This window comes from Arachis duranensis, chromosome 10, assembly GCF_000817695.3.
Source record: "Arachis duranensis cultivar V14167 chromosome 10, aradu.V14167.gnm2.J7QH, whole genome shotgun sequence".
In the NCBI taxonomy this organism is placed as follows: domain Eukaryota; kingdom Viridiplantae; phylum Streptophyta; class Magnoliopsida; order Fabales; family Fabaceae; genus Arachis; species Arachis duranensis.
The window spans coordinates 99,304,809-99,317,414 of record NC_029781.3 but is presented as its reverse complement, the minus strand read 5'-3'; the positions used below and the strand labels follow the sequence as shown (position 1 = coordinate 99,317,414).

At 31.7% G+C, this 12,606-nt stretch overlaps 1 protein-coding gene and 1 long non-coding RNA gene across 2 annotated transcripts; both read right to left on the bottom strand.

Annotated features, from left to right (window-relative positions):
- Positions 1 to 2,992: 2,992 nt before the first annotated feature.
- LOC107471114 (uncharacterized) lies at positions 2,993 to 4,201 on the bottom strand. Its single transcript, XM_052255720.1, has 6 exons — positions 4,175 to 4,201; positions 3,794 to 4,064; positions 3,583 to 3,682; positions 3,366 to 3,490; positions 3,174 to 3,258; positions 2,993 to 3,074 (listed from the first exon to the last, which is right to left on the bottom strand). The coding sequence occupies exons 1-6, from the start codon at positions 4,199 to 4,201 to the stop codon at positions 2,993 to 2,995; spliced, it is 690 nt and encodes a 229-aa protein (XP_052111680.1).
- Positions 4,202 to 5,924: 1,723 nt separating this feature from the next.
- Positions 5,925 to 12,338, bottom strand: LOC107471165 (uncharacterized). The gene is made up of 6 exons (XR_001588574.3): positions 12,251 to 12,338; positions 12,025 to 12,140; positions 11,886 to 11,945; positions 10,791 to 10,913; positions 7,437 to 7,500; positions 5,925 to 6,163 (listed from the first exon to the last, which is right to left on the bottom strand). It is a non-coding gene; the product is annotated as an uncharacterized LOC107471165 (long non-coding RNA).
- Positions 12,339 to 12,606: the final 268 nt, after the last annotated feature.

Genomic DNA, 12,606 nt, shown 5'->3' with positions numbered 1-12,606 from the left:
CAAATTCAGTTACAAAATAATAAACTTATTTGAGTTTTCTTCTCTGTAAATTTGGTATGTTGTTTTTAATATTTAACTTATGCAATTTAATTCTACATTAGTTATGGGGTTACTGTTGACAGAGAAGACATGTTAATTATTTATAAAATTCTATAATAAAATGTGTCTTTTTATGAGTAACTGTTGACACATTTTAGTATTTTATGTTAAAAATTTAAACATTTAGAATAAAAAGTTGTGCACGATTTTATGCTTTTTCTGAGTAAACTGTACACATTGACTGATTTTATGCTTTCTCTTAAAAAGTTGTGCACATTGATTATATCTACTTATTCGACCAATAAGAGATGATTTTTATTGAGCCAAATTAAATTCTATCATATTTAGAACTAACTCCATATTCATCAAATATATCCTTTTGTTAGTTGAGAATATTTATAGGACGAAAATCAAGTTTAGCTTCAGGTAGACAGTTCTGATGATATCATGTAAAGTGAATTTATTTTCTATCTACTACACGTGTAATAACCAAAATAACCGGTTAAACTGATAGATCACAATAAAATGAAAAGACAATTTGTGCCATGTCAGAGCCAATTAACCTTTCTTCACCATTCACGAAGACCCTGGAGCACCCAAACCGTCCCCTGCAAAAGTTAGCATAGTAGTCTCTACATTTTTTGAACTTCTATTGGATTTCATTATTTTTGCTTGTTGTTGGAGCTCATCAAAGGGTGAGAATTAGGAGTTTTTGTTGACTGATATGGCAGGAACTTTTACAAATCTGTGTCGATCGTAGGTACAGATGATATATGCATGAAAGATGAGTTTTTTGCTGGTTATTTTCTATAATAAGCAAGATGAAAACTCCGACTCTACAAAAAAAATTTAGTTTAGTTTTCGAAAATATAGATAGAAAAATCATTTTTTGTATGATTAATCAAGGAATTTATGTAGTCAAGTTAAAACTGACTGCATCCAATTTGAATGATAGCTTTTGATCAATTGTAATGATGGAGTATTTTTTATAGAAAATTTACTTCACCAATTTTAATAAAATGACTAAAGGTTTGTCTTTATCCATGAATACTAAACAGAATCTGGAGGGTTGGAGTCTGGAAATGGACCAAATCCACCTAGTTCACTGCTTGAAAATACAACTTTTCTGAGTGACGATAAGAATTGTGCTGATTTTGTAGAGGTAGATCCACTTCCTTCTCGTCTACTTGTATATGGAATCTCATACTCTTTCTCTCTCGATCGGTGATGACATACATCTTTGCATCGTGTAATAGTCGAACTGTTCATTTCATTTACTCTCTTTAATTGGCATCACCCTACACTTGGTTGTGAGTTACATGATTCATTGTTGATTTGTTCTTTAGCCGTTTTTATAACTTGGAAAATATGGACCAATCCAAAAAAATTGGATTTTATAATAGTGGTTGTAGGTGTTATATTTGCCCTCATTCACTCTCTCTCGGTTATTTGAAGTTATTTTTTCGGAAAAAAATAATCATGTCACAAATTTTTTTTTTCTAATTAAAAATTCAACTCAGAAGGTAACCTAAAATTTAAGACTCAATTCGCTGGAATGTTATCTATCAAAGAATAAAAAGAAATCTGAAGACTATTTACTTTATTTGATATTTCAGCTATTTTAGTCATCTATTCTAGCTTCTATTGGTGTTATATAATGTGTTTAAAATATAAATAACAAAATCAAACTTTTTGCAACTTGAATATTTATCTTGTGAATGAATTATTAATCCCTTGAGTGCAAGTAGTTGTTGTTGTTGTAAGAATTTGTTGATGTACATTTTTTTAAATGGAGAGTTGGAATCTTAGGCTTCATAGAAAGATATCTCAATACATACCATGATATTTCCAAAATAGGAATCTCTCCAAATCTTGATAGATATAAGCAAAATTAGTCTACTCTTTAAACCTTAAACATATCTTTACTTACCAGTGTAAACTGAGGATCAGTATCAGACTTAATATTAACAATATTTTCTGACATGTCCAAGGAGTTGCTGCCCCCAATTTTCTATTTTGAAAAAAATATTTCTCTACTTAGGTATTATAGTTAACCCACATTGAATAATTCATTTTGCTTGACACTTTAAACATAAGTTATAAACGTACAGTAACAAATGTAGATGTACTCTCAGCAATTTCTTTGGGCATATTCTTCTCAATGATATCCTCATCATCACAAATTTTCATAACAGTATATATTTGATCAAAACCCTTGATATTAGCAGACTTCACATTAATCTTAAATAGAACTTTCCTATCCATCATGTTATCAAAGGTGAGTGGATAAGCATCGTCACCTATAACCTGCAAGTTGTGACATGACTTTATAAAACTATAACATGCAAACAATAGGTTATATGATGAAAATAAGAATGAAATGCCACTTTCTAAACACTAAAAAGCCTTTGATTGTACTGACATCATCCTCCATTACTTGTTCAGCTTTCTTTCTGCAAAGTTGAGTTGTTTCCTTATTCCAAAGCAAGAGGGTGATACTCCCAGTTCCATCGTGGACCATGACCTGTACCTTGAACCTAAGATTACATATTAAAGAATAATATCATTTGAGAATCCAAACAGGTTTATAGTTTAAGATAATGATATAATTTTATTGATGAAAATAAATTTATCCACACCTCAAAGAAGCACAACCATGAGTGTGTCCACACTTGGTACATTCATATCTATTTCCAATAGGAGTATCAACTTTTTTTGAACATTTCCTGCACGATTTGTAAAACCAATCATCCTTACCAACATTTAAAGATATAATGCTTGCACATATCCATATCGGACCTTCCTGTTTTCATTAACAAATTGAGTATTATCCTTTCAGTAAGACTCCAAAAAGTAACTAATATAAAAGGATGAACTGGAAGTTATCATATATTATTTACCTCTTTAACATTAAGTGCTTGCTCAATAGTCTTCACCAAAACAGCACCTTGGTTTATCTCATCAGCTCCAGACCATCCCCCCGAGATGAAACTTGGCTAATCCTTGAGGAACTTGCAGCCACTCCGCTAAGCAATCTACAAAATTTCCAAAGTTCTTTTAATATATTGTCTGCCTCATGCTTATATTTTCAATGTATAAAAATGCATTTTGATGTATAATAAGATGGTGCTAACCTATTTCGGAATCCAGCAACTTCTTTTAAACCATCATTGATGTGCAGCTTGGAAACATAGAAATGACTCTGGACAGATGTTTTACCTAGTTTTTGTGCATTAATCCATCATAATACTTATGTCAGTAGGAGTTACTATATCATGACAATTATAGTGATTTTTTCTCGTTTGTACAGCATGAAGAAGACATACCATTCCATCTATTGGGTTTAAAATATTGGAGCACTATAATGAGGGGTTCAACCCTTCCATCGTGAAGATAAGGTAAAAGCTCGTCTACCATTTTACCAAACAGAGCACAGCTAATCTTATTGTTGCTGCCAATTACATGAAAAAAATGTTGCATGAGACAACATGTACTAATTAAAGATTTATACATGTAAAGTCCTTAGTTATAATTAGCACATACTCTAAATCTTGTAGGATTATGGCCAACCGTTTAGTCTCCACCCCTTTGCTGGTTACCAAATCCCTCGGATCCTCTTTGCCTACAACTTCACCAATTATATCTACATGTCCAGAAATAAAATAAGCTTAGCTTTAGAAAACAAATCCAAGTTCGGGGGTTGGGGGAAATGTTTATATTAGAAAGTTATGTACACCACCAAAGAATTTCTTACCAATAAGTTCAGAGTCATCCAACTTATCAGCATTAAGCAACTCCTTAAATGACTTCAAGCGAAAGGCATCAAGTGGAAAGCTTGGATGTTCAACGTGATGAACCCTGGTCTGGTGTGAGAAAACCAATATATATTTATCCGGAGTTACCTTGGGGTATGTAGTATTATCCAAAATAACGAAATTTTTCATCGTGTACATCTGAAACTCCACTATGACATCCTTCCACTTCTTAACCAATGGTTTTGGTATCGAAGCTTGCAACCTATGACCCTGCCATTCACAATGCACATGTTTAATCACATTAGGTTCTTTACTAATACATAAACACCTTACAAAAATGAAAAAAAAAAAACAAAAAGCTCTAAATGTAGACTACTTGCCTTACTGTCCTGAAGCACCAGCTCCATGCTCATAAGCTCTTCGTCATTAAATCTACTTGGAACATTCCATGCCCTAACGACAAAGACCTTGAAACTCAATGAAGATTTTTTGCATTCACATTAGCAAGGTAATCAAAGTTCTCAGCCATGATGACACAGTTTACAGGGGGCGAAACTCTTTTTTCTTTTTGGTGATGGATGAATATCTTGTTTCGTTTTTTGGAAGAGAGTACAGCAGTTTGTGATGTCAAAGAAAAAAGGATGTTATAAATAAATAGCAGTTTTTTTTTGTCATTGTAATGTATTTAACTTTTAACAATTGCCGCCTTTTTTTCCAGGATTGTTCAAAAGCATGTGTGTTTTAAATTTCACTATTATTCTAATATATTTTGATACAACATTTTTGGTATTACGGTATCCACTACTTCTCTTGTTATACATAAATAAAAAATAAGATAATATATATATGTATATATATATTTCAAAAACAAATAAGTAAAAGAAAGTAATAATATATAAGCTGAACACTTGTCAATAAAAGAAAGTTCGACTTGTCATGCACCTAACTATTCACTGCCCTCTTATTATATATAACTAGTGTAAAACTCGGGCTACGCTCGGGCCAAACACTATTGTATTATAAAATTTATTAATATTTATTGATATCAATAATTATTATTTTTAATTTAAAAAGGTTTTTATATATAAAAATTTATTATACAGTGTATAAAATTATTTTATTCTATATTCTTAGAGAACAAAATAATTTTATTATTCTTTTAGTTCATATTAAAAAATTATACCATCTAAAAAAAGATTAAAACTTTAATAAAAATAATTTATATTATAATCATACAAACAACAAATACTAACTAAATGATATTTATTTGAGTAAAGCTAGGGAACCAAAAACATATCAGCCAAAACCCAACCAAATACTTTTGGATGAATTCAAAATTTTTACGAGTTAATATATATGGATGTTTCTTCTACTAAGTATTAGAATGTTTCTTTTTCATATTAAATGGGTGTTCTTTTATATATTTTTCGAATTTGTAATTGTTAGAAGTGGATAGATTAATATGAGAAAAAAGAAAAAGGTTTTTATAGATTTTAATTAGGTTTACTTAATCAATTTAAAATTTTTTAAATTTTGAATTTAAAAAATTTAAAATTAATTAATTATTGATATAAATTAATATAGTTTTGTTTAATTTTTGGCTAATAAGCTTTTGGTTCCTTATACTTTTCCTTTATTTAATTTTTGGCTGATAAGCTTTTGGTTCCTTATACTTTTCCTATTTATTTATATTATTAATCTCTAGTGTATAACTTGTGCTACTCGTAAATCATGTATTTAATTTATTTATTATATTTATGTATAATTTATTTATAAATTACAATGATTTCATAAGTATATTGTGAGTTAAATAAAACATAGAGATGCTGGATAGGAAAATATTCTTAGATTCAATTAATTAATAAAACAAAATTCTTTCATTTATTTTTTTTAATTTTGTTATAACTTAAAAGCTTTAATTCTGAAATTACTTCATCAGGAAAGAGTCTTGTTCTTTTCATATATCAATTCTTTTAGTACAATTATATATTTTTTTTCATAGATAGTTAAAAATGCTCATTCAGTATTTTGATAGATGAGACTTGAATTGTTGAAATTTCTCAGTATTTTTTCATTGATGCTATGGAGTTACAGAAAAATCTATGTATTTTATATATTACAATCAACACTTTTTTGTAATAATACTTGCTAGCATCCTAAACAATATGATGTAACTATAGCAGTATTTCTCACACAATTCATATATAAACTCCAGTATGGAATGATTTAAAATTGAAGCTGTGATAAAAGAAAAAATCTGAAATTTATCTCCTAAAGCAGCAAAATAAAAATCATTATGGTCACTTCCAAAATCTTCGAGGACAGTAGCAAATGGCACGTCCCTTTCATATGTGCCTCCTAATCCTTTTCTGAAAAAGTTTAAAAAACATCAACAAATTTTCAGCACCATACTAATGTTCTTAAATTTCATATTAATTAAGTTGTGATATCACCCCTTCTACATGCAACCATGGCAAGATAAATTATACATGATGACATAATGCAATGTTAATTATAGTGTTACAACACAATCAACCAATATATCATGCAAACATGCACCCTATTCAATTATTGTTTATTAATTGAATTTAAAATTTAAAAAAACAAGGTACGAACGGTGACCAAATTTAAGTTAATTTTCATTTAACGAATTTGATAATTTGGAGTTTGGACACTAATTAATAATTCATTCATTTATTCATTTTTTTATCACTTTGCACTAAAAATCTTAGAATCACTAATGAAGAGACACAATTAGAATAATTTTCAATACTTTTATAAACTAAAAGCATAATGATACTTCAACAATAAATTAAAAACATAATTCTTTCTCATGACCTGCGAAGAATACAATTAGACTATCAATTTGCAGACCAAGCACATACATAGAGAAAAGACCAATATCCCATGAAAAACGAAGCCATTCCAATTTCGTTATACATGCATATCAAGTCTCTATGCAATTCATTGAGTGAATTTGATAGAACCTTTAATGCCAGAATAATTTTACTGAGAACAATTTTAGCAGCTTGATTAGCATTATTTGAATTTTCAATAGCCACAGTCTTAAATGTTTCGGTATGAACAAAAATTCTTTAAAATAATGGGATAAAGTGTTTATTTTGAAATCTTGAAAGAGGCATGCTTACATGTTGGTCGCATGCACAGATCAATGCACACAAAAATACTCAGAAATTTGGAAATCATAGGTTAAAAGAAATCTTTCAAGCTTGTTCTCATGTAAATGGAAACTACCAATGTTGATTTCTGAAAACTTGGAAGGGAAAGTACTTTTTAACTAATCGTAGTGTTAAACAACTAATATCAGAAATTGTTCAGGTGAAATTAGTAGTCTTTTGTAAGGATTGTCAGGTGAAAATCTCAACATATAAAGCTACTCATTCACCTAAAAACATGCCGCTACTGTATGTTTAATATGCAGCTAGAATCTCTATCACTTGATAATATTTTTTTAATTAGTTAATTGTTTGAATGTAAATTCAATCCATAATTGAAGATTTGTAGCCACAATATAGTATAAATAACACCAGATCACAGGGTAGCAATTATTATACTTAAAATCCAACAATAGATAACCATAATTCAATTAAACTTTCAAATTTTAAAGGTAAAGAGCAATACTTGGGGGAATATATCTTGCAAGCTCCTATACGCTGAATTGAAACCCATTATCAACGAAAACTATCTGCAAATTTTGTGAAAAAAAAGTTTGTTAAACACAATGAAGAGGAGAATCATTTTAATAACGATAATATTATCATGTCACTACAACAAATCCTTAAGATAGCGACGGTTTTTTTGCGGCGGTTTTGTAAATGTGCCGCGAATAGACGAATTGCGGCACATATAGCGGCGGTTAGAGGTTGGGGCTGCAATCAGGACGACATTTAACGGCGATTTTGCTAAAACCGCCGCTATATTGCGGTAAGGTTAACATTTCGCGGCGGTTTTCCTCAAACCGCCGCTATATTGCCGGTCAGGTTTGTATTTCGTGGCTTCTTTTTGAAAACCGCCGCGATATGTCCGCAGGTGACTTCTTGTTAGGCATTTTGCGGCGGTTACTTTTAAACCGCCGCAAAATGCGTGTTACCACATATAGCATTGTTTTCTTTAGCAATAACCATCTGGGTATAATATAGTTAAATGAAGACTACTTTCTGAAGCTACATATGTTTAAATCATTCTTACTTAAACTCGTAACACTTTTTCTACATTCGGTTTACGATAAAAAATTCACAAGTTACTTGTAACCTTTATATGTTAACTCATGTGAACAAATTCACCACTAAGATTTTCTTGAATACGTTATTGGCATTTAAAAATTGCATTCAATCATGGATGTAAAAGTAGAAAATAAAGAAAAACGCTGATATTTATGAAGTTAAAATAAAGTTCTAGAGAGCATACATCAAAGTTACTCCTCTTTGAAGTTATGCCTTACTAAACCTAAACCAAGAATAAACATGTACAACTGTGACCCAAATCATTAAACTAAGGAAATCAGCGTAACTGTTATAATAAAAGATCAAAATTTCTCTCCAACATCATATTGACCTGGCGAAAAAAACTCTGTTATGAATCTAGCGGCTTCACGTTTCAGAGGATCTGATATTTCATCTCCATACCATGGCAACTTATTCAGATCAAAGCACCTTTTTTTAACATGTATATCATCTTGTTTATCTTGTTGGTCTTCTAAAGTTTCATCCTCTTCATCCGGAACCTTATTCAGATCAAACTGCATGGATCTATCAACTGCGACAGAGGATACATCATCTAAAATGTCTTCTGAATCAGACTCTTCTCCGTCTAGACTGTCAGGAACTATTTCTCCGGAATATTCAGGTACGACTGAAAATATCAACATGCACATAACAGAATGAGTATACATAGAAGGAATTGAGAACTCTGGAGTTATTAAATACTGACTTAGAAAAAAAAACAAACTACAAGATGCTAAGACAATTTTATTACTAAATGCAAATTTTCAACAATTACCATCACCCTTGTTAGTAGTTTGTGCAGTTTTCTTAAACATAAGCTCTGTAGCAATTGTTGTGCATGCAGAGGATGACAACAAGTCCTCATTTTTTATCGATCCTGTTCCACCGTCATGTTATGTTCACTATTGTTTTCAAAACGTAACACTAGTGAAATTATATTATGTAATACATAGCAAGATTATAAAAAATGAAACCCTAATAACAACTGTAGAAGGAATAAAGATTCAACGTATACTAACATTTCCATACTAAAATCGATGAAAGAACAAAAAATTCGGCTTTTACTCATGAGGATTCACAATAACATAACTATTTAACTGAAAAAAAAAACTACACAAGTGTAAAGTAACCAAAGAAAATAGGAACAACGCTGAGTTTATTTAACTTAGTTAATAACAAAAAGATCATTTTTAAAACACATTAAAATGCTTCATACAAAGCATTATGCGACATCATCGAAATTCTCTGAGGCATTTTCTATGAGGTCTTCTATATCCTCCTCCCTTGTCAACAGTAAATCTCCAATGTCACCTTCCGCTGACATGTTCAACCCTGGCTGTGGAGAAAAACCAACTTCAGCTTCTTCATTCTCTTCTCCCATATCATACAAATCCCTTGGTTTCACATGAACCACAACACTCCATTCTTTAGCTACTTCATCATCCACATAGTATACAAGCTGAGCGTCTGATGCCAATATGTACGGTTCATCTTCTTCACGATTACCAGTGTGTATTGGACGAGAGAAATTAACGCTGGTAAGTCCCAAATGGTCTTGTTTGATGCCTCTACTGGTAGTGGTATCAGCCCAAACACATTTGAACAATACCACTGTGAAGGAACAACTGTAATTCAACTCAATTATGTCTATAATTTTTCCGTAATACGGAACGCCACCAACAGCCACTCTATTATCACGCATGCTTGCATAACTTCTCGTATTAGATGATACATATACTCCACTATTTTGTGTTTTCATCCCGTTTTCCTTTGTGACAGTTCGAAACTTGTACCCGTTAACATTATACGCCCCAAAACGTCTGGCCTGAGTCATGGGACCGCACGCAAGCAACTTCAGCTCTTTCGATTGAATAGTACTTTCCAAAAGAACCTGGAACCACATAGCATTCACGCTTTATATTAAAGTCGGTTTTAAAAATGTAATAATTCCAGGCTAAAAAAACATTGGTCAGGTTAGTATTCTGTCAACCTGAGCATTGAACCACCGAGGAAATTCTGCATGGACGACACTATCAACCTTAGCTGGGGACCTTGTCTGATGACGCATGCTTCGCTTTGTATTTTCCCTAAATGTACTTTATTGTAGAGAAGAAAATTAGTCCAACTAGAAACTAGGGTAAAAGAGTTACGTTGGTGTGTTAGAAATACATGCGTATACTTACTCAAGGAACGGAACAACGGCATCGCAGTTGACTAGCACATGACGATGAGCTTGATGTTTTTCCAGCGGTTGGCTAAAACCGCCGCAATCCGTTTTGCCGCGCCCTATCTTCCGGCGTTCCCAGGAACCGCCGCTAAACGGCTCCAGGAACCGCCGCTAAATGGCGTTTTTGTTGTAGTGTGTGATCATGAAATATCAGATAGAGATACACAAAATACACAAAAAAATAAGTGATCAAAACCCCAACAATTGCAAGATTACAGTTCACAATTTATTCAAGTCATCCATTTGCAAAATTCACTTATAAATCCTAAAAGAATCTCTTCCTCGCACAAAAAACAACGATGCAGACAGAAAACGCAGAATTAAAAGTTCTTTTATCTTTTAATTTTGAAAATCTTAAAAGTTCTTTCCCTCCATCAATAAGTAGGACACAACTATAACCCGTTAACCACAATTATTAGGAGGCTAATTAAGGTAACATAACCATATAATATGATGCTAGATCTCAAATGAAGAAATAAGTCTTAGATACTACTGGCTAATATAGCAAGCAGTATCGATACCTACCAATTTGATTGGAGACATTGCAAGCTCCTTGCCTCTTCAATGATGCTACTTTTGCTCTCTAAAATCTCAATGAGATCCTTAAGAACACTAAACGGCGGTTACATGGAATTTACATCATGAAATCTGCAAATAAAATTCGTGATATAAATATCTCTGTTAGTATCAAACACCAAAATGCAAATATAAAATAGTAAAGTAAACTACAAATTGATCTTCCAAGAAACATAAAATCAGTGACCAAACAGCCAATTTATAAGTTTCTTATGCCGTTTCAAGTAGTAAACTACAAATTGATCTTCCATCCAGATATAATTAGTATCAAACAGAAGATACAAATTCTGATCCCATGAAAAAAGGCTACAACTTGCACTAACTAACCCAACAGCAAAGAAAATTATGGTGGCAAATATTCAGTAGAAGGCATTTTTGTTTAAAGGAAAACACATGTCCTATATGGGTTAGTGCAAAAAATTTCTTTCATTAATCTATTTTGTCTTTTAGTTTTTTTAATTTATGAGCAAAAAATTGTTCACACTAAAATAGAACATGAAAAATAGTTGATCACGCTAAAATAAAACAATAGAAATATCACATAATATTTTTCAGTATCTCTTACAAAATTGAGATGCTGTGAGAAGCTTAATGACAAAGGGAGCACAATTTTAAAAATTGGTGTGGCAGTCTAACTCATGATGTGAGCAGCATCACATAAGTTGTACTTTTCACACCATCTTCTATTTTTATAAGTCTTTCTTCTAATTATTATAGCTACAAAAACAAAATGTGTCCTAAATTATTAATTAAAAAGATTTTACAATTGTCTTCAAATTGCATTGTCCAACAATAATTAGAAAAAAGACTTGTTAAAGGTACAACATATTGCAGCTTAATGCATTGCAATATATTTGGGGTGACTAAGTGCTTCAAGTTAATGAACACTGAGTGTAGTTGCACGAAACTCATCATAATCCATCCTTCTATATTGCAATGCATTAAGCTACAACCCAAATTCATTTTAATCAGCAAGCACTATTGGTGCAAATGCTATTTATATAATGTATGGAAGCATTGGTACAGTTAAATCATAGAACTTACTGATCCAAAAAAGTCAAGAATATGTGACTCCATAGCATTTGTTGCATTTTTCATCGAGGTCTGACCATGTCAAATTTGTGAGATGGCAAACACCATCATATTAACCAAGTATATAAAAAGAATTTGAAACAAAACTAACCGCTTTGATGTTTTCTAGGCTAATGGTTCCATTTTTGTTTGGCTCCAAAAGTGTAAACTCCTCCTTTAAATAAAGCAGTTCGTCTACAGTTAATGTCTTAGAGACTTAGACAGTGCCTGTGCTGGTGTCCATCAAAATAATATTCTGCTTAGTTATTGAGAAGCTTAATGTATAGTGGGATCATTTAAAAGCAGAAAGAACAATAAATAACAAAGAAAAGGAGTACCTAAAAATGCAATGCTTCAGCCACCTTCAACATTGGCAGCCGGTGTCCTGTCTGGTTCATCTGGCCGCCGTTTTTCATTACATTCAAGTTCAAAGTCAGTCATGAGCAGCATGAAAGAAAAAGGAACAACCACTTTTCATCTCGTACTCTTGCAATAGTAGCCTCTAGAAAATTAACGGCTCAATGAAATATTAGCATTAATTCATCCCCAAAATTCACATAGAGAAATACACAAACATGGTATGAGCAAGTGAATTATCACAAATTAAACATATCCAATCCTTGTTGCCCTTCTTACTTCTCATAGAATGTATGACCTCCTGTGCAATAATAATATTATTGGAACTCTACTTTCT